The 25,155-nt window shown below is 54.4% G+C and overlaps 10 protein-coding genes across 10 annotated transcripts in view; 7 read left to right on the forward strand and 3 right to left on the reverse strand.

Annotated features, from left to right (window-relative positions):
• The window catches only part of PHACADRAFT_264464 (uncharacterized protein), a 4,608-nt gene extending 4,015 nt beyond the window's left edge, over positions 1–593 (reverse strand). The window contains exons 1-2 of the mRNA XM_007401130.1: positions 345–593; positions 140–286 (exon numbers count right to left, since the gene is read on the reverse strand). Of these exons, the coding sequence (XP_007401192.1) occupies positions 140–286; positions 345–543 (346 nt within the window). The 5' untranslated portion in view covers positions 544–593. The remainder of the gene's footprint in view (positions 1–139; positions 287–344) is intronic.
• Positions 594–1,464: 871 nt separating this feature from the next.
• PHACADRAFT_213770 (glycoside hydrolase family 13 protein) lies at positions 1,465–7,161 on the reverse strand. The gene is made up of 11 exons (XM_007401131.1): positions 6,833–7,161; positions 6,517–6,662; positions 5,865–6,457; positions 5,226–5,808; positions 4,652–5,163; positions 4,194–4,600; positions 4,036–4,132; positions 3,441–3,981; positions 2,407–3,389; positions 2,270–2,356; positions 1,465–2,217 (listed from the first exon to the last, which is right to left on the reverse strand). The coding sequence occupies exons 1-11, from the start codon at positions 7,115–7,117 to the stop codon at positions 1,616–1,618; spliced, it is 4,836 nt and encodes a 1,611-aa protein (XP_007401193.1). The 5' UTR covers positions 7,118–7,161; the 3' UTR covers positions 1,465–1,615.
• Positions 7,162–7,377: 216 nt separating this feature from the next.
• Positions 7,378–8,210, reverse strand: PHACADRAFT_264472 (uncharacterized protein). The gene is made up of 5 exons (XM_007401132.1): positions 8,184–8,210; positions 8,111–8,127; positions 7,896–8,044; positions 7,713–7,842; positions 7,378–7,661 (listed from the first exon to the last, which is right to left on the reverse strand). The coding sequence occupies exons 1-5, from the start codon at positions 8,184–8,186 to the stop codon at positions 7,535–7,537; spliced, it is 426 nt and encodes a 141-aa protein (XP_007401194.1). The 5' UTR covers positions 8,187–8,210; the 3' UTR covers positions 7,378–7,534.
• Positions 8,211–8,882: 672 nt separating this feature from the next.
• Positions 8,883–10,445, forward strand: PHACADRAFT_264473 (uncharacterized protein). The gene is made up of 9 exons (XM_007401133.1): positions 8,883–8,991; positions 9,046–9,063; positions 9,115–9,231; positions 9,280–9,512; positions 9,559–9,621; positions 9,674–9,715; positions 9,772–9,878; positions 9,930–10,037; positions 10,093–10,445. The coding sequence occupies exons 1-9, from the start codon at positions 8,953–8,955 to the stop codon at positions 10,110–10,112; spliced, it is 747 nt and encodes a 248-aa protein (XP_007401195.1). The 5' UTR covers positions 8,883–8,952; the 3' UTR covers positions 10,113–10,445.
• Positions 10,446–10,686: 241 nt separating this feature from the next.
• Positions 10,687–12,675, forward strand: PHACADRAFT_105203 (uncharacterized protein; the record flags this gene model as incomplete). Its single annotated transcript, XM_007401134.1, has 5 exons — positions 10,687–11,012; positions 11,062–11,391; positions 11,445–12,376; positions 12,437–12,541; positions 12,593–12,675. The coding sequence occupies 5 exons, from the start codon at positions 10,687–10,689 to the stop codon at positions 12,673–12,675; spliced, it is 1,776 nt and encodes a 591-aa protein (XP_007401196.1).
• A 1,443-nt stretch (positions 12,676–14,118) lies between these two features.
• PHACADRAFT_264476 (uncharacterized protein) lies at positions 14,119–18,631 on the forward strand. The gene is made up of 12 exons (XM_007401135.1): positions 14,119–14,255; positions 14,357–14,444; positions 14,494–14,647; positions 14,704–14,933; positions 14,987–15,159; positions 15,211–15,389; positions 15,444–16,364; positions 16,417–17,079; positions 17,128–17,256; positions 17,310–17,516; positions 17,570–18,080; positions 18,133–18,631. Exons 1-12 carry the CDS (start codon positions 14,245–14,247, stop codon positions 18,521–18,523), a joined length of 3,657 nt encoding a protein of 1,218 aa, XP_007401197.1. The 5' UTR covers positions 14,119–14,244; the 3' UTR covers positions 18,524–18,631.
• Positions 18,632–19,730: 1,099 nt separating this feature from the next.
• On the forward strand, positions 19,731–21,018 carry PHACADRAFT_264479 (uncharacterized protein). Its single transcript, XM_007401136.1, has one exon. The coding sequence runs from the start codon at positions 19,744–19,746 to the stop codon at positions 20,854–20,856; it is 1,113 nt and encodes a 370-aa protein (XP_007401198.1). The 5' UTR covers positions 19,731–19,743; the 3' UTR covers positions 20,857–21,018.
• A 1,219-nt stretch (positions 21,019–22,237) lies between these two features.
• On the forward strand, positions 22,238–22,545 carry PHACADRAFT_105408 (uncharacterized protein; the record flags this gene model as incomplete). Its single annotated transcript, XM_007401137.1, has 2 exons — positions 22,238–22,381; positions 22,432–22,545. Coding segments are annotated over 2 exons (258 nt in total), but the record flags the coding sequence as incomplete, so codon positions are not given.
• A 96-nt stretch (positions 22,546–22,641) lies between these two features.
• Positions 22,642–23,067, forward strand: PHACADRAFT_65046 (uncharacterized protein; the record flags this gene model as incomplete). The annotated part of the gene is made up of 1 exon (XM_007401138.1): positions 22,642–23,067. A coding segment is annotated over one exon (426 nt), but the record flags the coding sequence as incomplete, so codon positions are not given.
• An 812-nt stretch (positions 23,068–23,879) lies between these two features.
• On the forward strand, positions 23,880–25,058 carry PHACADRAFT_264480 (uncharacterized protein). Its single transcript, XM_007401139.1, has one exon. The coding sequence runs from the start codon at positions 23,998–24,000 to the stop codon at positions 24,793–24,795; it is 798 nt and encodes a 265-aa protein (XP_007401201.1). The 5' UTR covers positions 23,880–23,997; the 3' UTR covers positions 24,796–25,058.
• The last annotated feature ends 97 nt before the right edge of the window (positions 25,059–25,155 follow it).

The following is a 25,155-nucleotide window of genomic DNA, read 5'->3' on the forward strand; positions in this document are numbered from 1 at the left end:
TGGTGCTCAAAGGCCGCCTTCGAGCCCGATATCTTGGGCAGTAGCGAGAATGGAGACTTGTTTTCCCATAGTGAATCGACTGGACGAGCTGAACAGGTATGGTGAGACGACAAAAAAAAGACAGGTGTGAGCGTCGTACAGGATGCGTTCGGCTGAGCAGCCTGCTGCTGTTGCTGCGGCCTGTATTCTTGATGTGGAGGGGAGGACTCCCGGGGTTTTGCACGACTTAGTCCGACGAGGGGACCGTCTGTAGGCAAAGCTTGGTGCGAAAAGTCGAAGTCTTTGCCTACGCGCGCCATAGGGTCATCACACAGACTAATGTACAAAGAAAGACCTGTACGTACCGACCTCGCCCACACCGAAAGTCTCGTCGTTTAACTCATCTCCGCCTTCCTGCAACGCATCTCCAAGGCCGTCGTAGCTTTCTTCACCCCAGGTGTAGACAGCTACGTCGCCCTGTTGGGCCGCTTGCCCGCCGCTCTCGAGAAACCTGCGTTTCTCGTCTTCCAAACTGTTTGGTTGGTCGAATCCAAAGAAAGACATCTACGTGTCATGAAGCTAGGTGGTAGATATTGCGAGAAAGCAGTCGGCCGCCGCCGTGCATACACAGGACAACTGCGGCAGAGTCAAAGCGGACCCGCAATCAATCCTCACATCAAGATTTCTAAATCGGGTAACTACGCAAGGACACGAACGTCACACGAAAGAACCTGCGTTGACGAGATTTCGCACTCTCTGTAGCAGATAGCTCTAAATTTCAAGCAGTGGAATGGGTAGACATATTTTAGGTTATTTTCAATATCGATCATAGTCACAACAGCAACGGCAATAGAACATTTTCTAGGTAGTATGGAAACAACTTCAAGTCAACACTGCCGAAGGATAATGAAGAGGGAAAACGATGTCGTGGATAATAGAAAAAGAAGCATGGTATAGAGCAATGTAGTGTCTTATTAGAAGGCCCAAACCTTCGAAGATCAACTGAACTGCAGGAAGAGAAATTTATACATGTACTGCATATCTATGCTGCATGCCTGAGTATGAGCACGTTACGCGCAAGAAGCACGTTCAGCTGCCAGTGGTTGTCGCTATGCCTCGGGCCCTCTGACCGCGGGACTGCCACAGACACTGTGGCAGGTACGGACATGGCGTATAGCATTATAAGATGCATACAATTTGGAACGATTTATGTCTTCGCTGCGAACCAATGAGGCAAAGGCAGGGACCACACTGAGAGCGCCGGCTAGTAGCAGCGCAGCTGACTCAGAGTCACTGGCAATACTTGTCTGCTCAAACTATCAATCACCAAGAACACTGTCAATATGAAGTGACCAACACAGGCGAATAGTGAACAAACCGTTGCGCTTAGCCCATGTGCAAGAAATGGAGAGTGCCAGTGAGACTCGAAGCCGACGACTGTGGTGTGGCGTGGGAACAATATTGATAACTGCTTCTCACCCGACGCTGTTCCTCTGAAGCGTACACGACGCCCGAAACACTCCCAATGCTACAATTGAATGATATTTCTAATACCGTACAGAGGGCGTGCTACTGTTCTCGTACAGAATCCTACCCGTCCCGTTCTGCAAAGATTGTTCGTGCGTGTGCAAATGGTCTAGACTTTCAACTTGTGAACTTCCTCAAGGAAGTCGAGAAGGCAGCTCGCGCTCCACGCCTGCGTCTTACACGAGTCCGAACAATACGAGCCATCCTTGTTCGTGAGCTCGGGAATACCGCGCCATGGGTCATCGCGGATGTGACGGCGTGCCGGCAGGAGCAACTTGTGCAAGTAATGCAGCGTCTGCGACGGGTCTTCTCTACCTGCGCCGACCTTGATGTCGAAGTACAGGTACGCACGCAGGAAGTATCCCAGAGGCCAGCCCCATTCGGGACCACAGTGATAGTTGCGACCCTTGGCAATCGCAGGATCGTCGGAGTCATTCGAGTTATCATAGTACGGTCTGTACTGGAAGTCGCTCGGGTCAAGCGTCTTCATGCCCAGAGGGGCGCGAAGGACCTTGTCGGCGATCTTCAAGGCACCCAGGGCATGGTCGGGATTGAAAAGCTCCGGAGCGACGGTCATGGCGATAGGGAAGTTGCAGCGCAGCTGATAATCGGACCACTCCCTGCCAGGACCAGAACCGTAGACATCCTTATAGATACCACGACGGTTGACCAGATCCGACCTGACATCGTACCTCGCATCGTCCTCGGGATCTGCATGATTCATCAGAGACTGCAATCAGGCGACAATAAGAAACCAGCTCACTAGGAGGCACGTAGTAACACTTTTCGAATGACTCTTGAAGCAAGGTTCCCCACTCCCTATACGTCACCAGACGGCGCTCGCCATCAACTGCTCGGCACGTCAGCTTAGCGCGTATGCATGCTATTGGTCTGACTCACTTTCAGCCTCAATGCCCTGGAAGGGGAACTTGCCCCGGCTCGACAGCTCGTCCAACCAGCGCAGAGTGCTCTTGAGGAGACCGGTGATTTCGACCGGAGCACCATCACGAGGCGTACCAGGGACACCCTTAGTGCCAGCCTTCTCTGACTCGCCCATCTTGTCCATCCAAGTTCCGCAGTTGTGCGCATTGCCGCCGAGGATGATGCCAGTCTTCCAGTCGACCTCGACATCGATGTCGAAGCCGGGGTCGCTCATCTGAGAATCGAGGTTCGGGCCGGCGTTGTACTCACGGAAGTGGATCCCATCCGCGTGGCGCTGGAGAATCTCTTGGATGATCTCCGCGAGCGTGCTAGACTCTGAGTACGCACGAGGGTCGTCCCAGGGGACCCAGGTGTCATCCTTAGGGAAGCGCCGTTTAATGGTCTCATTCAGGATAGCGAGGCCGTCAGGAGCGCTGAGAGCGTAGTCCTGAATATTCTGCAGCATCCACCATGGTGAATCGCGGGAGTTGTACCTGGGCGTCTTCAAGGAGTCGAGGAGGTTGGGGACCAGGCCGTGCTTCAAAACGGACGCGAACGCAATAATATGCCTCTTTGCAGCCAAGAACTGACCAGTCGTAAGGAACAGTCCTCGCAGGGAGATGAAGACATCACGACCCCAACACCTCGCCCAGCCGGAAGCAAAGTGCGGAAGGCCCGCGGCCAAAGAGGGAGTCGGCTTGGCAGGGTCCAGAGAAGCGGACTGGACCTGGCCGTACAGCTGAACGGACACCAGCGCAAGGTCATGAGTGAAGACGTGACCCTCCGTGACGAACTCCGCCATCTGTTCGACTGCACTACGGCGAGCGGCCTTATACGCCTCGGAGATGATGATCGCGAAGTACTTAGGGCGGAGGAATGGTGGAACGCCCTGCTTGACGCGTTCACACCTTTCCTTGAGCCACTTCACTGGCTTGGAAAGGTTGGGAAAGGTACTGCTTTGCCTACTCATAGCGTGAGTCGGACGAACCGCGTGGCATGTCATCAATACTCACTTCTCAATCCTGGTCCAAATGTAGTCAAATGCCCAAGTGCCTGCGCGAAGGTGATCAGCGAGGGGGTGGCCGAGGTCGTTGTAAAGAATCATGTGCCGAAGCGGGTTCATAAAGCCTTCAAGTCCGCAATAGACAAGGCTGCCCATGCCGGGGATGTTGTACGTGCCAATGTCGCCACCGGTCGAGTCGCGTTCTTCTCCGTCTGCGCGATGGAGTACGACGTTCAGATCGACGAGGTTGAGCTCAGCGAAAGCATCATCAGCGCCTGATATGCAGAACTCGTCCAAGTTTGAGTCAAGGCCAACGAGCTGTGTCTCGAAGAGCATGATACTGCTGGGAGGGAAGAACTCAGGAACGATGATCTCCCCATACGGCCCTTCTTCGTCAAGTCCCTGAGGGACGACGACTGGTGCCATCTCGACCAAGTTGCCATCCATGCCGCGGAGCAGGGTTTCGTTATCACGAGAATCGTAGGAGGAGAACTCAAGGTGAGCACCGTAGATGAACTTAGCACGCGATCTGCGGAGCTTGAAGGGTGAAACTGTGCCTCGCTTCAGTGACGAGAGGTCAGCAGAAGGGCAGTATGAATGCTCACTATTGCCGCGGTCCTTGCTACCTTTCTGGAAGGCGGTATGCGCAACAAGCAAGTAGCCTTTCTGCGACGTCGGCTCAACGCGGTGCATGACGATGTACTAAACGTAACGAGCTCAACGTGAGTACGGTGAGTCTCGCGATGAAGAGTAGACATCTTACGCCGTTCTCCTCGTGAACGTGTCCTTCCTGGAACCCTCCGATTGCCATCTCCGTGTGCAGGTTGTTCAAGATATGCTTCATCTTGCCGATACCACTGTTCTCTCCGAGCCGAGTGACCTCATACTGCCTCGTCTCCTTGACAATATTGATATATTTGGGGTAAAGGTCGTCAAAACCCTTCACAGATCCAATGGCGCACCAGCAGAACGTTATCAGAGCTGCGGTGGAGAGTGCGTCCTCGGCAGAGCGCTTGTCGAGGTACGACTCGTTGTCGTGGGTGAGATCGTAGCACAGCGCATGGGGCACAGAGCCAATGTGAGGGATAACGATACATGGACGCGTAGGGCCCTTGCCGGTCGGTGGCTGAAGCTCTTCCTTGCTTATGAGGCAGGCGGCATCCACAGAGCCTAGACAGCATTTTCAGCATGTCGTCGCAGAAACGAGAAAAGGCAATTTACCGATAGGTTTGCCGAGACCATGACGGTACAACAAGCCGGACAGCTGCTTAGAGTCCGAGACGTTCGCCGCCTCACGAATGAGACTGTTGAGACCCAGCCTACTGACGAACAAAATATCCGCCTCTGCACTACCTGTGAAGAGCTCGGCACAGATATAGAGATCAGGGTTGGCAACACGCGCAGCGTCCATGAGGTGGACACCAACGTGTAGCGGAGTCGAGTGGCAGTTGTCGATCCGGAAGCCCTCGAAGGTCTGGGCGAGCGACACGACATAGTCCGTCATGTGCTGCCACAGCCATGGGTTCGACGATGGCCCGTCACCGTAGCGCAATTTGACACAATCTCCCCAGGCGATGACTTCTCGGCGGATGTAGGACTTAGAGGGCGCTACCGCGAAGTTCTTGAGAGGGTCGGTATTCCACATCCAGCCGTTGTGAACCAGCGCGAACTTCTCTGGGTCTTCTTCGTACTTGTCGGGAACACGGGTAAAGTACGACTCGACGATCGGCTCCCTGTACAGCGTAGAGTGAGAACGGCGTCGACAATCAGAGACGACCAGAGACGATCCACTCACTCTTTGGTAATTGGCCCTAGCTGGGGACCGTGCGGATCCGCCCTCGTGTACTTGAGGCGGTTCTTCATGTTATCCATAGCCGCCTTCGTGTCGTTCTTCCAGATCTCGTAGAGGGGAACGTTGAGCACGTCAACGATGCGTACCCATGCATCGGCAAGAGCTTCGACGTCCTCAAGGTCGGCGAAGGCGCTCTTTACGATCGAAGTAGAGAGCTCGGGGTCGACTTTCTGGCCCCCTCGCTTTTGAGGAAGACCGAGACCGATAAGCCTGCCTGAGTAACGAGCTACTTCTGCAAGCTCCTTAAGGTCTTTATGCTTGATGTCCTTTGGCCATGGCTTGACGTTGCCCTTCTCGAGAGCACCTTTCACGCGTTCGCGCTCGGCCTCAACGTCGAAGACGTAAAACTGCCAGAGATTTCGCTGCTCGAGGTACTTCTCGAACGCTGAGATCAGAGTATCTACGTCGCCCTCAGATTTCACTTCGGTCGGCAGGCCGAGCTCTGCGAGAGTAGCAGAGAATTCGATCATGGCGTTATCGAGCTCGAGGGCAATCGTCAAGTGCGGCGTGTTGGCGGGACTGAAACCTGAGAGACAGATGTTTTGTTAAGCTGTAGCATACACGTTGTATGCGACCGCTCACCTGCTTCGGGGTGTTCGGCAAGCCATGGGGTGTTGTTCGCGGTGTGGTTGAGAACGACATCGGTCAAACTGAGGAGGCCGAACTCCTCGCGACTCATCTTGAGAATCTCCTCGAACTTGGCTTTGCCGCCGTCCTTGTCAAGAGCAGTCTTATCCTCTACAGAGTCCGCGAACATCCGAGGATCGTACTTCAGCTGATCCTGAATCGAATACGGGCTGTTACTATCTCCGCGATGCTGAAGGGGAGGGTAATGGATCATGTTATAACCCCGCTCGCTCGCCTCGGCAAGGAACTCCCGCCAGTTGGCCAGCGGGCCCATCCACTTGTTGACGTAAGTCAGAATGGAGAGACCGTCTAAGGGGATGTTGACGTAGTCGGACTGTACAGCACCGGCGTTCTCAGCAATCGAAGGACCTGCACCGACCACGGGAGCGCGGGCCTTGGTTCGGAGAATGGGATCGATATTAAAGTACCCTTCTCGGCCCTTTATCCTGGTTCCACCCTCTCCGTCGTACTCTATCCAGTAGCAAAACGCGCCAGCGTGCGAGATCGGAAGGTCGATCTGGATAGGCTTGGAGAAATCGGTGGGCAGCCTATAATCGGGTGGTCAGCTGAAGAAGAAGCAATCTACAGACAATAAGACGCGACTGACGTGCGTTCGCAGAAACGCGTCCTGTTGAAACGTCCGCCATCAAGGGGAAAGTTCGTCTTAAACACGCCATTCTTCGAAGCTGGCGTACCGGCCTCAAGCGATACTCGCAGGATGTAGGGGTTGTACGCCGGAGGGAGACGAATGTACTACACAAATCGTTAGCAGGGGTGTCATGACTAACACGAGGTCGCGGGCGCGTATAGGACGCATGCTATCCAGTCTTCAGCGATCTGCGTTCGAAGACGGATAATGTCGGTGCCTCAGAGCCCGCACAGCTGCCGAAGCTGTCCCGAGGACGGGGGCTCGACTGCGATACTATCTCTGCGATGGATGACGCGTCTGGTGAGTAGGCGGGGGAGAGACAGTACGCAACTTGTTTCTCCTTGTTGGGGCCGCCGTCGGGATCGAGCGCGAGCTCATAGACACGAATCGGCTGATCCTTCTTGAAGCCAGATTCGAAAAATTCGATGGCTTCATCGGCTGGTGTCCGCGGTGCAGGAGTCTTTGGATACCTGGTGGGCGACGACGAGCGGTGCTGGTCGAAGCTGCTCGTCTTTGGGATGTCGATGGTCTGCATCAGCTTGCGGGACTTTGTCGCCATCGCTGCTGACGTCGACGGAAGGTGATGGGGGCGAGGAAAGAAAGTTGTCAGGAAGGTCGTCGAATGTTGGAAAGGGTTATATACCCACCGGACCTGGACGCGGATTGACGGGCGCACCGTGACCGGTGGACGGTCGTTCACTTTAGAAGGACGTGTACCTTGACGTCACTCCACTTTTGCCATCGCATCGATTGGACCATCGCGATTCGGCACTTGCCGCACTCTACTCATATAGGCGTCTAGCCACTCGCATGCTGGGAGAGTGCACTCATTGCATACAGTACAATTACAGGGAAACATCGTCAAGACAAATCTACATGTTCCCCAGCCGGTAGATTAGAGAATGATGCAAAGAAGATGGAAATGTTACAAGTGCACACCAAAGGACAGAGCGAGAAAGGACAACGCAGATGAGACTTAGACCTCCTGTGAGGCACCCTCCTTCTTGCTGCCCTTGCTCGACTTTGACGGCAGCAGAGCAGGGTCGATGTGGGGTACAACACCACCCTGGCTGATGACAACGTCACCGAGGAGCTTGTTCAACCTGTGGCCACGGTTAGCACACGTCTAACGTGTAGCCATTCGAGTTACGCACTCTTCGTCATTACGTATAGCGAGCTGAAGGTGACGAGGGACGATACGCTGCTTTTTGTTATCGCGGGCGGCGTTACCAGCAAGCTCAAGGATCTCAGCGGCGAGATATTCGAGGACAGCGGCGAGGTAGACTGTATGCAGCATCTTAGAATACCCTCACCCTTTGAAGTCATGTACCACGCACCGGGAGCACCCGCACCAACACGCTGGGCGTAATTGCCCTTCTTCAAGAGACGATGAACACGGCCAACAGGAAATTGAAGGCCAGCCTTTGCAGAGCGGGACTGCGACTTGCTGGATTCACCGCCAGCCTTGCCTGTGGAAGATTTGCCACTATAATCCAAAAACAGTCGCTATTGAGTGAAACTGGCGAGACGCGTGCAAGGATAGTGTCCTTACGCCTTCCCCTTGCCAGACTGCGAAATACGTCAGTTTCAAGCGCATTTTCTTTGAGCACTGGGTGCACGCGTACCATACTTGACTTTGAGTGTGGTTGTGGGGGGTGTAGGAGCGAAGGTAGGTGGTGGCTAGTGGTAGAAAGCTGAGGTTGGCCAATGCGTACGCGCTGAAGCCTTTTAAAGCGCGTTGACATTTCAAACTCCGCCGAGCAGACGCACTTTCACGTGACTCAACGCGGGCTCGTGACCCGTGCGACATTTGTCCGACTTTGGCAAGTCTCGTTGTTTGTCCTTTCCTTTGCCAAAACATGTAGGTATGCACATGAAAGCTGGAAAGTTATCTAGTCGTCGTTCATGTCTGTTTCTAATAAGGCAGCTATAACGGACAGGTACGATATTTGCTGCGCCCCACTCATGCTGATTGGACGGCTCCATCATGAAGACAACTCGCCATCTCTTCTTCTCGGTTCCGAGCGCGTCTGCTTGTTCCCGCTCAATCGCTACAAGCCCACGAATGTCCCACGCTGAGGAAAAGAAAGTGGCACACGTGATAAACGTGTTGGATCTTCTCCGCCACGAGACGCCTGCGGGATGAAATATTGCTCTGGCTTAAGATCTCGCTACAGGCGGTGCTTTTGCCTCGAGGCCTTCATACCCCTCATATCGTGTCTAACTTTGTCCTGCTCTACCACGCTGCCTTCCTGCGAAAACACACCCCAGCCTCGCCGTTGCATGTATCTCGGTTTCTCGTGGCTGAACACTAGAAAACTACGCAGCTAGCCGGAACTCATGTCTTCACCCCACTACATTCCCCGACCCCCAGTTGCTTCCCCAGTACCAACAATGCCGCCAACTCCCCCACTCACGCCGACCCACGACCAAGTACGTGTGTTAGCCATGTGCTGCTCGCCGCGTACTGACCAAGCGCTACTCTAGGTTCCGACGCTTTATGTCGTACGTCCCATCACTATTGCTCCACAAAGGTGGGAAGCTCACCGAGCCCAGATTGTAGTTTACACTGTTGTAATATTCGCCCTCTGGAACATACCCGGCGCACGGGTGCTCATCAACCCTCTCAAGCTCTTCACTATCGGCTGGCACGAGCTCTGCCACATAACAGCTGTGCGTCTGCAAACCGTCCGAATGTTGCCCGAGCTGACTATATGCTAGGCAATATTTACCGGTGGGACTATAGTACGGGTATGCATCGACCCCGACCTTGGCGGGGCGACAATAGTGGAAGGCGGTGCGCCTACACTTGTCCTGTCGGCCGGGTATATCGGATCCACCATGTTCGGAGGCGTGTTGATCTTGGCGGGGTTTGATACCCTTGTGGCAAAGATCATGAGTTTCATTATCGGAATCGGGCTGTTGTGTCCTTTGGTGCTTGTACGAGACAAGCTGTAAGTCCTCATTATTATCTTTGAGCATATGCTGATCGTCTTCCAGAACGATAATAACGACCTTGATGTACGAAGGTTTGCTAGTTGGGTTTTGGTTCATTGATCACGCGTGCGTATGCTTACTGTCCCCGAAGGCTTTGACTAATTGCCGGCAAGAGCAGACAGGCATTGCGTTGGTATTGTCTATTCCTAGGAGTTATGAAGTATGTCTTCTTCCCTCGCGTTGTACCTTGCCCTTTGGCTGACCTGGCAATGGCAGTACACTATACGTAATATGGGACATCGCGGACGACAAGTACTTCCGGAAAGCAAATGACTCCGATGCGACCCAGTTTTCATTACTTTATCCGAGCCTTGGACCTCATGGTAGGTGTTGTATCTATTCGATGCGAAATTATCCTCACTGTGGGTGCACAGTCTGGGGTCTCCTGTGGATAATCTTCGAGATTGCGATCCTCACAGGATTTGTCCTGCTTGGTGTCGTGTGTTTCAAGATGGACTCGGACCAGATGCGCGCACAGGCTGGTGAGTCGGCATGCCGCTATCTGATCGCTAAACCCTGACATGAGGATTCGAACAGCGGAATTCCTCCCGACATGATCTTCGCTGCCTGGCCCTAGTTGTCGCGCTGCATTACGATTGAACGGACATAGTCCTCGCAATCTGTACCGGGGACGGGACGATCGTCGATCCCGTTTAGTGTATAATTATCGCGTACGGGTGCTGCGATACCCACATTGCTGTCTTCTGTGCCTACTTTATACCTTATGTCGCGGACGCTCTCATGGAGTACATGCACACCTGTAGTGTTCCGCTCGCAGTCCGGGTGATCACCCCGAAAATACCGGCGGTACCTTACTCTGCTTCTTCCATCATCGTACTCCCACACCAGTTCATCGAAAACGGTCATGTTCAACATTTACTGTATGTAGCCTGGGCGCGTGAAGCCAGCTTATCGCGTGTTTACAGAAGCCCGAGTTGGATTTTGCACGCGACTTGCACCATCGCGAAATGCGTACGTATCTTCGCACGCATTATTGCGCATTGCGCATGACGAAGCGTGTACTCCAGACCGCCCAAAGTGCGGTCCCATGGGATTTCAGGACTATGGGAAACGCATATATATACCATTCTTCGTAATCGAACCGTTCCAACCATGTCCAAGTCGCCTGCGATGTACCCACTCGAGAAGGACGGCCTCCTCCCCGCGCCTGCGCCCGTTCGCCAGGCTTCGCGGCTTGCTCTCAGCAAGAGCTTCTGTTTCCTCCTGGCTACTGTCTGCGCGGGCATCGCGCTCTACATACTCGGTCCACAATGTCTATCGAGGCAGTTTGTTGCGTCTTATGGCGAGGTTACGCTGAAAGAGGTACTCTGCCCTCAAGAGAGTCCGCTTGTTCCTTCGGAGAGCGGCGAACTCTGGAAGGAGCTCAGTGAGACATACGGAACCAAGGAGTTCTTTCTCCAGGCGGTTGAGTTGCTTGTCGGAGCAGTCAAGGTCCCGTGCGTGTCGCTTCCAATCTGCACTACGCAAACGCTCACGGCCATACAGGACGGAAAGCTTTGACAAGATGGCTCCAGTCGGCCAGGACCCGCGCTGGGAGGTGTTCGCGCCATTCCATGATTACTTGCTGGTCACGTTCCCGAACGTGCACGCGACGCTAAAGCTCACGAAGGTGAACACCTACGGCCTAGTATACGTGTGGGAGGGCCTAGACGCGTCGTTGAAACCACTCCTGCTGACGGCGCATCAAGACGTTGTCCCCGTTAACCCGGAGACCGTTGCCGAGTGGGTACATCCGCCCTTCTCGGGCTATTTTGATGGCGAACGCATATGGGGACGTGGTTCGTTCGACGATAAAAGTGTTCTCATTAGTATTATGTGAGTAGATATGTTCTATTCAGGACTCTATAGTTAATTAACACTGTATGCAGGACTACCGTCGAGACATTGATCGAGAAGGACTTCAAGCCTGCGCGCACGGTGTTCCTCGCATTCGGCTTCGACGAGGAGACCGATGGATTGCATGGAGCGTCAGCGATCAGCAAGTACCTGCTGGAGACGTACGGCGAGAACGCGTTCTCGATGCTTGTCGATGAGGGCGGCCTTTATGGCGTCGAGTACGGTCAAGCGTACGCGACGGTAGGCACGACAGAGAAGGGGGCTGTGGATGTACGCGTCGAAGTCGCGTCTCCGGGCGGACATTCGAGCATACCGCCGGCGCACACTAGCATCGGCATTCTCTCGCAACTGCTTGTGCACATCGAATCGCAACCGTATAAGGCGGAACTGAAGCGTGGGACGCCAATGTACCAGATGGCGCAGTGCCTGGCGGCACACGCGCCCGAGCTTCCAAGCAAGGTGCGCAAGGCTATTGAAAAGGCGGACAAATCGGACAAGGCCTTGAAGGCGGCCGAGAAGGCACTATTCACGGACATCCGCTTCAAGGCGCTCGCGGGCACGACGCAGGCGGTCGACCTGGTGCAAGGCGGCGTGAAGGCAAACGCGCTGCCCGAGAACGCTTGGGCGGTCGTGAACCACCGGATCGCGACAGACAGCTCCGTGGGCGCGACACAGGAGCACGACACGAAGCTGCTGCTGCACCTCGCGCGGCAGTTCAACCTGTCCTACTCTGCTTTCGGGCAGCAGATCGGGGATGCAGACGCGCCGGCATACGGTACGCTGACGTTAAGCGACGCGTGGAACACGGCGCTGGAACCTGCGCCAGTTACTCCGTCGGCAGGTGGAGATGCGGGGGCCTTCAGGCTACTCGCGGGGACGATCAAGACGGTGTATCAAGTACACAGGAATGTCACTGATGGGGAGACGGTTATTGTCAGCCCTGGGATTATGTCTGGCAACACGGGTGAGCCTTGCGAGAAAAACAGGAGGTTTTTTTATTTTATTTACTAAAGCATGTCAACAGACACTCGTTACTACTGGCAGCTTACAAAAAATATATTCCGTTACAGCCACTGGTGGACAGGGACCGAGAGCGGGCTCATGGGTGGCACGCACTCGGTCAACGAATGTGAGTCTTGGGCACAGCGACTGTCGTTAGCGTGGGCTGAATTTTTTGCAGTCATCTTCGCGGACGGGTTCCTGGAGATGATCCGGTTCTATACCGCTCTTGTTCTCAATGCGGACGAGTCACAGTCGATATAGTCACTGGAATGAGAAAGAAATGATCGTTGCGAACTATGTAAGGCGAGAGGTGACCAATCCTGGATGAACGCTACTATGAGACTAGGCTCGATACCAGTCACCTTGCACGACTACCGATCACCATTCCACCCTCGGTATACGCCCCTACCAACTACCGAGTAGACTGGTAACGAATCTACTGTGAGATATAAACGCATTCGATAGAAAACAATTCAAGGTGCATCGCTATCAGTGCTGAATCGGCTAGGAAAATGTTAGAGTTTTACGTGCTACAGTTCGTGGCACGAGTTGCAAACTGGAGTGTAACGGCATTACGCTACATTAGCTACGACGTAGACTAGCACTTGCCACTGTAAAGAGACAGCTTTGCATGTACATTTCATGCGGCATTCAGGCAAAGAACCGGACATACTTTCTCACTCCTGGTCGAACCGTACACCAGCTTACAGCTAGAGCGGAACGCCGCGTATTTAGATCAGACTCTCAAAGATTAGACTTACGGACATCGGGATGCTATGTCCGCGGGCTAAGTCTCGCTCACCTCGGCGCAGAATCCTGGGCACAGCCTGTGTGACATGCGATGCGCAGTAGACAGAGTTGAAACCTCAGGTAATAGAGTGCAGTGCTCTCCGCTTCGTCGCTGCAAGAGCTACCGCAAAGTTCAGGGAATCCACTGCGGAGCCTGAGGTCGAATTAGACGAGTGTCGCGTATCGAAAAATTGCTGGCAGAATGTGTAGCGGAAATTATATAGGAGGCCTTGGCTGTTGAGGCGCACGGATTGAGAGGACCAATTGCAATAATTCAAGGCGCGTGACTGGCCGTCCTGGTGACATGCTGTAACCAGCAGTGTGACTGTGACGGCGGAAGCGCGCATTAGGCGGGTCGAGGCTAATTGCCCGCTGGTTGCTGCTCATCACCACTCTCGTCGTCGTCGACGCTTTTACCGACGCTGACAGACTCATCTATCCATTCTGAGCCGCCCTGGCGACTCGAGTTATCTCAGAGACGCCGCCATGAACGACCCAGTGGACCAGGGCAGGCAAGAGATGTACTCCGTCGGCTCTCCTTCTAGTCAATCAGCGTTGGCCTACATGAGCGAAGGCCCCGACGGCTACCATATTAATCCTCAATCATCCGGTGTACCAAAGAACGGACCCATGTCGGCCCCGTCTGTGAACGGAAACCATACTCTTGAACGACCACATTTTCCGACCCGAGCGTCCACCGTGAGCTCGCCTCACGGCCTGGATCACAAGAAACCCAAGTCGGTAGACCAACCCCACGCCCGCAGTGAGGATCTGAATCACTCGACCGCCAGCAGCAGCAACGAGCTCTACGCCACCGAACGTTCGTACTCGAAGCAGGGCTTCCTCAGTGCGAGCAGACCCTCCACCCCAGCGGGGTCTAACAACCACAACAATGCATCTTCCTCCGACCACTCTGACTCCCATACACGTCGTCCCCCAAGCGTAGCCTCTAACCGATCTGGCCAATCAGAGTCGCCGCTCAATGGTACCGATGTGACCAACGCCGCAACGTCCACGAATCATAGCATGACCAGCACGAATATGGCTTCTTCGTAAGTATACTCCTCCCTTTTTCTCCCATCTAATATTGGACTCCGGGTTTACAAACGGCACGCATTTGGTGACTGGCGACTGACGGACCGTTTCTACCCAGAACATGCACAGCTTGTGGAAAGACGATGGCTGGAGCATTTGTCCGTGCCCTAGGAGCAGTCTACCATCTGAATTGCTTCATGTGCATGGTGAGTAAGGTTGATCCGTTGTAATTGTCATGAACTCATCCGTCTTCAGGACTGCGGCGCCGTCGTTGCGTCTAAATTCTTCCCAATCGATGGTCCTGATGGTAAACAGCATCCACTGTGCGAGCGGGACTACTTTCGCCGGCTCAACTTGATTTGCGCGAAGTGTGGGCAGGCCCTTCGAGGAAGCTACATCACTGCGTGCAGTGCGTATATTCGCTTCCTTGGTAGTCTTTGTCCTGTAACGCCTCATTGCCTCTAGACAAGAAGTTTCATGTGGACCATTTCACGTGCTCAGTTTGTCCCACCCTCTTCGGCCCGCAAGACTCGTACTACGAACACGAAGGCGACGTCTACTGTCATTATCACTACTCCACTCGCTTCGCTACGAAGTGCGCTGGTTGCAACACCGCTATTTTGAAACAGTTCGTCGAGATTAATCGGAACATGCGTGACGAATGTTGGCATCCAGAGTGTTATATGATTAATAAGGTGAGCATAGTTCCACCTCTGAGCAATCGAATCTGACGCCAATGCTTTGACAGTTCTGGAACGTAAAAGTCAGCGTCCGACGACCAAATAGCCTTCTACCGTCGACGGAGAGTGTCGACCAGCCGCCTCCCGAACAGCCATGGATAGAGGAAGAGAAGAGGGAAACGGCAACCTCGCTCAAGGACAAGCAGATCCGGATGGAACAGCAAGTTTATCGGATATGGACGTGAGTGGTCCCTCGGTGCAAATTTTCTCGTCTGACGTGATACGTTTCAAGGGTGCTGTCAGCTTTTGAGGAGTCTAGTGCTGCGTGCATATCGGACATGCTGCGACAAGTCAGCAACGGACAATATCTGGAAGCGATCCGGATGGCGGAGAGGTTTATTCTTCATGTCGAAGTGTTGTTCGCAACGATAGACGATTTGGAATACCAATTCACCCGCCTTAACCTGAAAGGTTTGTGCTCTACTTCTAACTGACACAATTGAATGCTCAGGATGATTTCATCAGGCATGTCACATGTCCGCGAGGCGCGTATGCTCTGTCGAAAAACGGTGGACCTCTTCACCTTACTCTCCCATACGCAAGAGACTGGCGCTCGGCGGATGGGCATGACACAAGAGCTCCTCGCTCTTGTGACAGGACTGGCGCATTACCTCAAGATCCTCATTCGGATTGCTTTGACGGGCGCATTAAAGCTGGAGCGGGAGCAAGACGTCCGTGAGGCGCTAGGCTCGTTCTTGGACAAGCTCCACATGCTCGCCATCCAGGGTGGAAATCCATCAGCAAAACGGATGATGAAGCGGGCTAATGGCGAAGTCCTCTCTCCTGGCGACGCGGGCAACGTCGGAACGCAAGGAGTTACTTATGGGTTCAAGAGCTTGGCTCCCGAGAACGCAGGCGAATCGCCATTTGCTGTCGGCCCCCGAGATCATGCTTTGGTGAAGGTTGCTGTCGTCAATCCTCCTTCAGATCTCTGTGTCAAGTGCAACCAAACTGTGGAGGAAGATTGTGCGAGACTAGGCACGTTCCAGCGCTGGCATTCTCACTGTTTGCAATGTGCGACATGTGGGAAAGCCGCGGCGATGCCGACGCCGAAGGAGAACGCTCCGAAGCCTATTACGGATGGTGCCAACCTCGACGACCGGGAGAAAGAGAAGGCCGAAGGCAGCACTGCTCCGAAGCTGTCTTCCGCTCGACGTCCGCCCGCGAACGTCAGGGCGTTCGTGTATGATTCGGACTCAATGAAGGACACTCAGCAATTCGGACCCGTGCCAACCGTCATCTTCTGCACTGACCACGCGCATCCCAATTGTCGACCTGGTTTTCAAGCAGTTTCGCGGCTAGAGCAGTACGCCTTCCTCCTGAACGTCGCCCTCCGGCGGTTATATGTATTGCTGAAGAAGCGGGGAGTTGTTCCTGCAACGCCAAGTAAGTCCCCAGATTCTCGCCAGGTTTTTGCACTAACAGCGCGTTTTTGCAGCTGCTGCCTCTCCGCGAGAAGCCGGACAGGATCCTTACGGTGACGACATCAATCGCCTGAAGTCTGTTCACCTCGATCGCAAACTGTCAGCCACGGCGCGTGTACCCAGACGTTCGACCATTGTGGAGAGTCCGACAGGCAAGATTGCGCACCCAACAGATTTGAACCATCGTGATGCATCATATTCACGCTCGCCGCAACAGCAGCCACGCCTACAGAAAGCCCCGCAGCATAGCCTACAGAGTACCCGTTCAGCAATGGAGGCGAGCGTTATTCGACCTGCGTTTGCGAGGAACAACACGGAAGTCATGATTGTGGATGAGTCTGCACCAACATCGCCAACTGGGGGTGTCGACGAGTCGAAGCTGCCGGGGGTAGAAGAGGGCATCACTTTGGCGGATATTCCACAGCTTGTGGAAGCAGCGCAGGCGCGCGAGCAGCACCGGTCACTGCCGCGACAGAGCTCAATACCGTTCATTGCGGAGTTGAGTCCTGTGGAACTCGCAATTGTCCGGCACACCGCAGTGTTAGCTCTGCAGCGGTCTCCGCTACGAGATCAGTTTGATTTGGACGAGATTCTCGAGCTCGTCGAAATCAAGAAAAGCTCGTTCTGGAATAAGCTGTTCAAGCAAGGCTCCGACAAAAAGAACGTCAAGAAGAAGGGTGAGTCAATCTACCTTCTATTGAGAACTGATCGCTGACACCCTGCAGGCGTCTTCAGCGTTCCATTAGAGCTGTTAGTCGAGCGCGAAGGGGCGGATTCATTACATGGTGCATCAAGGGCTGCACTGCGGGTGCCTAGCTTCGTGGATGACGTCGTATCGGCCATGCGACAGATGGGTAAATGATCTGAGTTCCGCACTCTCTCATCGTACTCATCACTGCCACTTCAGATATGTCTGTCGAAGGCATCTTCCGGAAGAACGGAAACATCAGACGGCTGAAAGAGCTCACGGATACCATTGATCGTGATCCGTCGTCGGTCGACCTGACACAGGATAACCCTGTACAACTCGCTGCGCTTCTGAAGAAGTTCCTCCGCGAACTCCCCGATCCATTACTGACCTTCAAACTGCATCGATTATTTATTGCCACGCAAAGTGAGTTGGACGAGCTGTCAATGCCAGCTGTTGTGTTGATAGGCTGTAATCAGATCTTCCTACCGAGGCAGAACGGAAGCGGATGCTGCACATGGTGTCGCTCATTCTTCCAAAGCACCACAGAGATACTATGGAGGTGCTGTTCGTATTCCTCAAATGGGTTGCGTCCTTTGCGCATCTGGATGAGGAGACGGGAAGTAAAATGGATCTTCCAAACCTTGCCACAGTGGTCTGTCCCAGCATCCTCTATTCGAGAGGAAGGGACGGCGTCCGTGACGAGAGTTTCGGTGCTATTCGTGTTGTCACCTCTTTGCTCGAGAACCAGGACGAATTCTTCTGCGTTCCCGAGGAGCTCTTACCCATCTTGCATGATCAGGAGTATTTCCAGAGCAGCATGGAACTCCCGAGCAAGGAGTTCCTCAAGAAATGTGATACCTATTACAAGGTGAAGATCATCGGCCGTACACCCGGCTTGACCTCGCCGGTCATGGGTTCCCAGCAGTTCAACTTCAATACTACACGGTCGGATGATTCAAGGTCATTACCTCCACGAGCGGACTCACGGTAAGATATGACGTCTCACTTGACTCATGTTCGGCCTGACCAGTAACCGCAGAACGCTCCAATCAAATCCTCAGTATCCGGAGCGAACGCCAGTTGGGTCACCTTCACCATCTGACCACGCACCACCGCGCAATGGTCTCCAGTCCCGCCAGCAGTCGCCACCGAATATGCAACATTCACCATACTCATACCCGTCAGCATCTGGGCCACAGCCATCACTGTCACAAGGCGTCGCCGCTCTCCAGGTGCCACAGCCGCGCCCTGCTATGGCGAGCTACTCATCGGAGAACGGTAGCAACGAGTGGACGCCGTCGCCAATACCCACGAGCAGGCCGCCGTCGCGCCCGGGTTCATCGTACGTGCCCCCGAGGAGTAGTGGTGAGGGAAGTCATCCGTTCACGTCTAATTCGCACGCCGCGCAGGCTGTACGTCAGCGCGTGTAGTAGCCGTCTACTTTCACGTCTCTTTTCTGGCGGAACTTTGTATATATGATTTTCTACCTCTTGCTGTCAGAACGCGCATCCCCTCGTTTGCATCGCTGCTTCATTCCCCCCCCCCCCCTCTCCCATCTGTACTTGACATAGCCTCCCTCATTTAACCTATTGACCACGGACGAATATCTGCAGTATCTTGATACCCTCATTGTCCAGCTGTTACTCAATCGCATGGCATTGAAAGCCCGTCCTTGTGTGGTGTGCTGTTCGCCAAAGTTGGGCGATTGAGTTATGGCTGGGCGCTCTGTCCTTCTCTCATCCCCCCATCTTCAAACTTCCGCATCAGAATACGGCCTAAGGTCCGCTGTGGACCTGTGGCCGTGGCAGCCAAATTAGCCACCATATATTATTATGCAGCGCGTACCAAAGCAGACGCGTAAAGTAAACCGCTGGAACGCGTATCTTCATAGTCAAGTGCAAGCGTTCAACAAAGGCACGCTTCCCACTACGCCATACTTCTCCGGACACCTTGTTAACTTTGTGTAACTTACAGACCTGAGCCCTACTGAGCCTCGTCCGAGGGTGCACGTCATCGCCAAAGGAATTCGCGAGCGATGGGACGCCATGACCGAGGAGGAGCGCACCGCTGCTACGGCAGATGCCGTCGTCGAGCTGGAGGACATGCGGGAGTCGAAGCAGGCTGCGAGGAAAGGGTCTAAGATCTCGAGTACGCGTGACATTCGTAGCACCATGGACGGTATTGAAACAGAGGTGCGCATTCATCAATGCTTTTTGACAAGATCGCGCGTTACCCATCCATCGCTTGCTACAGCTTTTAGACTTGAACACCCGGACGGGCGCGGAAGTCCTTGTGATACAGATCCGCCCAGAGCCCGAGAACTTTGGCAACAAACCGCGCATACTCATGACGTCTCCTCGGATAGGCGAGTTCTTCCAGCTCGCGGCACAGCACCCTGTGCAGGACTTTGCGGTGAAGCTCCAGGCGTTCTGTGTGGCGGACATACAGCCTCGTACGCAGGCTACACCTAGTCCCTCTGAACCTTCTACACCCACGCCGGCATCCACAGAAACCCCGCCGCCTGCCGCCACTGCCGTCAACATGCAGCAGCGGGTCATTGATATGAAGCGCAGGGTAAAGACTATTATCAACGAGAAGCTTCGTGAGTATCGCCCCGCCCTCTTCCCCCTTCTTTCTGACTAAAGTGGCCATGACAGAGGAATGCGCACACCCCGTCAAGATACCGCGGATCAAGTACGTGGACTTTGAGACGTCGATCTCCGAGCGCCACGGTATCGTCTGCGAGAACTGGCCGCTGCCCAACTTCTGCGCGCCGGGCAGCCTGAACTCGCTCATGGAACTTGAAATCCTGCATCAAGCCTGGAGCACGGGCGTCACGACATTCCGGAAGATGTCGCCGGAAGAACATCAGCAGTTCAAGGAGGCCCGCGTCCAGCGCCGTCTCCAGGCGGCCATCGTTCAAGCGAACGCGGCAGCGCTTGCTGCACAGCAGAACGCCCCTGTTACACAGTCGCTCAGCTCAGGTTCTAGTTTAGCTCCGATACCACAGCCGTTGACTCCAAACGGAACTCCTTCTCCAAACGCTGTCTCAAAATTACCAACCGACACTCAAGAGCCGGTGACCGCCGATTCGTCGCTGACCGCGATGCACCGTTCGAAGCCTGTTCAAAGCTCTGCGTCACAATCGACCCCGCCGACCATGAAGGTCGATGCACAGCTCTCTACGTCTCCTGCGAATCTTTCCACAACACTGCCCGAGCAGCTGCCCGTAGCCTCCTCCTCTACCGTGACGCTCGAGAGCCTGAGCTCTCCAGAAGTCGCGGGCCCGTCGACCTTCGTCTTCTCGACGGGCAAGCGTCCTCCGCCGTCGCAGTTTAACATCCTCGGCCCCATGGGCCTCATGCCGAAGAAGCCACGGAAGAAGCGGGCGGATGCGGGCATGAAGCGTGGGCCGAACAAGCGCACGAAGAGCACACATGCAGACGCTGAGGCGGCGCCGACGAAGGCACCGGCGGAAACAGAGGCACCAGACGAAGAGGAAGGTGCAGAAGAGCAGCAGAGGCAGACACCGACGGATGTCGGCGGCGAGTCTTTAGGAGGGCAAGTGACGTCGCATGCGCACAGCCGGCTGTCCGCCCCGGGTCTCGAGATACAGTATGTTATGCCTGACCCTGGCGGAACGACGTCAGTTTTCCGGGTGCAGGCACAGCCGTCGATGCAGGTACGAGCACCCCTGCCAAACAACCCACCGGCAGAACAGGAAGTGCAAGTGCAGCCTGAAGGGCTCAGTGGGAGTGCCTGAGGTACAGACAATATTCGTACTTATGTATTGTGTTTTGAGCACTTGAATCGCACCTACTAATGTCGTATATTCATGCCTTCGATGGCACTTTTCTATGAAAAACCGCACGTAGTACTGTACAACCTCCTATCCTGCCACTTGCAGTCTAGAATACCGATTTCAGGAATCGCAGCTCGCGAGTCTGCTTACTAAGAGTCCGCGCGAGCGCGGGCGCCTGGTGCGTTCATGCAAGCGCTCTTTGCTCTTGCATTGCTGCCTCGAGAAGTCCACCTTCGCACTGCGCAGTGTGACAGAATATGCATAAGATAATGTAGGAGTGCTTTCGGACGTCTTGTCGCCATTGCCTGCATCGAAAGCGCTTATATTGTACTTCTCCAAACTAGACTTGTCGCCTCTGTAGCCGGTGCCCGAAAATCGTGCACCTGAACCTGACCACCACTTTTGTCGTTACACTGCACGCCCTGGCCCCGCGAGTTACCCTAGTTGGGAACATCCAAACGCAGAAATCGAAGCCATGCATCTCGTCACTGCTTTTGCTTACCGCAGCCTGCTTCGCGCACCATCTCGTGCGTAGGCACCTCGCCTTGCACCTCGTAGGTCTGTGCTACCGACTAGTACAACGATCACTTACATTGTTAACTGCTTTTAGCGATCTCGCCGTCTGCCAATCCGCTCGCTAACGGCTTACTGGCTCTCATATGGCGGCACATGGGGCAGTTCGTGAATATGGATGCCGAAAAGGCCCTGCGAGTCGAATGTGGAGAGCACTTAACTATCTGCCAGAGCAGGCGATCTCTCTGGAGGCCTGGCTGAAAGCGTCCGAGTCTCGATGGCGCAGAGGTAATGGACGAAGACGACGAGATAGTGATGACAGTTAGGCTATGGAGAGGCGTGCCAGGCTGAGAGGGATCGAATTCGTAACCTATGAAAAGAGCTTGTCCGCGAGATGATGTTTGTCTTGCACACAACTCCCTGGTCGCCCGGGCCTCTCCGCCATGAATCCCGCCATGACCGCTTGATATCGTGCCACCGTGGGTGGCGGTGTCGTATTCAGCAACCGGTGATCAGCGCGCGCGCTTAGCGATGACTGTCATCTGCTGGCGGGTTGGCGGACGAGCACTGGTTCAGTGGTTCCATTTCGGCGGCCAACGTTAACGCGAGGCAAAGGCACGTGCGCCGTACGAGTACGACTCGACCATCCCCGTCCTCCGATTGAAGGCCTCGCTGTTGAGCTGCTACCATCTCCCCCTTCATTTTTCTGCCTATCAGCCGTCGTTACCGTCGAGCACGTCACAAAACCCGATATGGAGACTGCACCCGGCGAACAGCCGGCGGAGGGTCCGCAGTCTAAGGTACGCATGCAATATCTAAATCGAGTCTCATGTTGGCGACTCATTTTAACATTTCCCCCCACCAGGATGCTTCAGGTCTTTCCGGCTGGGCGGGAATAGAGGCGACCGTCGTGAAAGACGACGAAGGGAAGATGAAAGGGTATTCTGAAGATATAGACACCCTCCTCGTCTTCGTGAGTCTCCATCCACGCGTTCGCATTTAATCTACCTGACACCCATAAAGGCCGGCCTATTCTCTGCCATCCTCACCGCATTTGTCGTCCAGACGTACCAGATGCTCCAACCGTCGAGCGCGGACTTGACAAACCATCTCCTTACCACGAATAACCAGATGCTCGCTCAAAACAGCCAAATCCTTGTCCAAGGCTTCTCCGCCGTCCTCACGGGATCTCCATTCTCCCCTCCGGAGCTGACGTCTCCTGACGATCCGCCACCATTCCAGCCCTCGACCTCGGCACGGTGGGTCAACACCCTATTCTTCACCAGTCTCGTTCTCAGTCTCGCTGCCGCCCTGCTCGGCATCCTCGTCAAGCAATGGGTGCGCGAGTACATGCAGTGGAACTCGCCTCTCGCAACACCGCGAGAGAACATCATGGTGCGGCAGTTCCGCCTCGAGGCATGGGAGACGTGGAACGTCTCGGCGATTGTCTCGACGGTGCCGGCGCTGCTCGAGGTCGCGATGATTCTCTTCCTCATTGGCATGATCATCCTGCTCTGGATCTTGGATGACGTCGTGGCAATTTGTTTGACGGCTGCGACAGCGATGTTCCTGCTCGTGGTCGCCGTCTTCACTGTCCTTCCTGTATTCTCACGCCGATGCCCGTACAAGTCTCCGACGGCATGGGCGGTCATGGCAGCTTGTGAAATTCTATCGCATTCGTCGTCCTTCTGTTGAAGTGGGGCAGATCGTACACTGCTCTGCTGCAGCTTCGATGGCCTAGGTTCATTCGGGGTAAGCCATGCAAGTGTCTAGCATATCATCCGCAGTCTAATGCCCTCTATCAGCGCACAATCGGCACTTGCACCGCGCTGGGTCGTATATCAAAATACCCCGCGACTTTATTCAGATAATCTTACTTGGTGAACAAGACGATGAATCGGAACAGCATGAACATGTCGAATGGAAACGACTGCCGCTCAGCTGGCGCGACGTCGACCTGAGTAGCTGCAAAACCATGGTTCCGCGCTTTGGGTCTTGGCAGCTGAAGTATGAAACCATGCATGCCACGGCAGCAGAAGCTCTTTCGGTCGAAGCTTTAGATGGCTCGGAGCAAAACGTTACTATGAACGAGCTGTTTATTGAAGTCAAGGAGACTGTTCTACTCCAGCAAGCGCTGTCCTGGGTGGCAAAGTCGTCGCAGAACTCTCATGTGATCATGTACGTCAACCAATGCCACGACGAGGAGCAACGTCTACACGAGCACACCTTGAATTTATTCCTTCGTGCGGCCGCTCGAGAGTTCCGAGACGGATTTCTCTCGCGAATACCAGCCTCTGAAGTGCGACGGTTCCTCCTCCAGCTTGCCCTTGATCATTCCAAGCACTATAACACCTCTGCAATGTTGCACAGAGCATACGTAGATGCTCTACAGGACTGCAGGATTATACCATCTGTGGCTGACCGACGCCTGGGTAAGCACGTGTCTAGCACAGAGTGTGTGTTTGCTAACATGTCAGGAATGTTTCCCCAGTGTTAGAGCAGGGATTCACCACAGCTGCTGACTGTGAGCTGCTTCTGATGAGCTATTTCCCATCTGAGTTTACACATGCCGATCCAAACCTCCTCAAAATGTTTATTACCACAGCAACGAGGTGGCTCCGTCGCTGCGATATGCGACTGGCATCTGGAGAGGTTGTGGTTGGCATACTGGAGAAAATGGTCAAGGTAGCAGATGTCTTGTCTGAGGAGTCCGCCGCACCGCTTGACACCATGTCGCAGGGGAGCGATGACGTTGAGGTCCGAGTTGATCATCAGGAGTGGATCCGGAAACTGAACTGGGAGAGAACAACGCTGACGGAACAATATGGCGCACTCTACAGGCGACTCTTGCATGCGCTTGAGAAGGCGTACAAGTGTAATAAGCTCTGCGGCGACCAGAAAAGGATCCGGGAACTGCTACACGACGTGCTCGAGGTGTCGCACAACGAGTGCGGGCCCATATGCGAGGTCGATGGCTGCCCCTGGATTGGACACGACGAGCCGTTCAACCTCCCCTTCCATGACGAGTGCGATCTGCTCTCAAAGAGCACCGCCGCGGGCGCGCACGGTGGGGAACGGCTGTCCGAATCGGAACCGTTGTCGTCCTCCGGGCCGCAGTCGTCATCGTCATCCCAACCTGTTGTTTCATCCGACTCACCAGAAGGCCTCGCACACGCCGAACCGCATCGCACAGTGTCACACGAAGGTCTTCCAACGCCGGCCATCAACACGTCTGAACACTGGAGTTCGCGGTGTTCGTTTCTGGCCACCGAGCACAACACGCGACGTCATGCGATGGGAAGGGTAAGGGAAGCAAGGTCAATGGATGAACTGACAAGACCAGGGGTGACACGGCTAGAACCGGGACGGCAGAGCTCCTGGGGTTGAAAATACGGACTTAGGTCGAGTGTGTATATTTCATCGGCATATACAGTAGTGAATTATATGGGTATACCTGCTGTTCGCAGGTTTAACAATGATGGCACAAGGCGATAGGTAGCTTGTGACCGATAAAATACACTTCGTCATCATTCACATTCACATACGTCCAGATCACAGTATGCTCAGCGTCCTACGTTTCGCCTTCGCAAGTCAAATAGCATGTACCCCGTCTCAAACACCTCAAGCCTCCCTGAGTGTTTCGTGTCGGCCTCCGAGGCTGCGCCCCAATTCGAATGACATCCAATAGCATGACAGCAGCCCGGGCATTGCTTGCACCAAGGGTGTCAGGGTCATAATGCGATCAAG

The sequence above is a fragment of the Phanerochaete carnosa genome (assembly GCF_000300595.1).
Source record: "Phanerochaete carnosa HHB-10118-sp unplaced genomic scaffold PHACAscaffold_12, whole genome shotgun sequence".
Taxonomy (NCBI): Eukaryota; Fungi; Basidiomycota; class Agaricomycetes; order Polyporales; family Phanerochaetaceae; genus Phanerochaete; species Phanerochaete carnosa.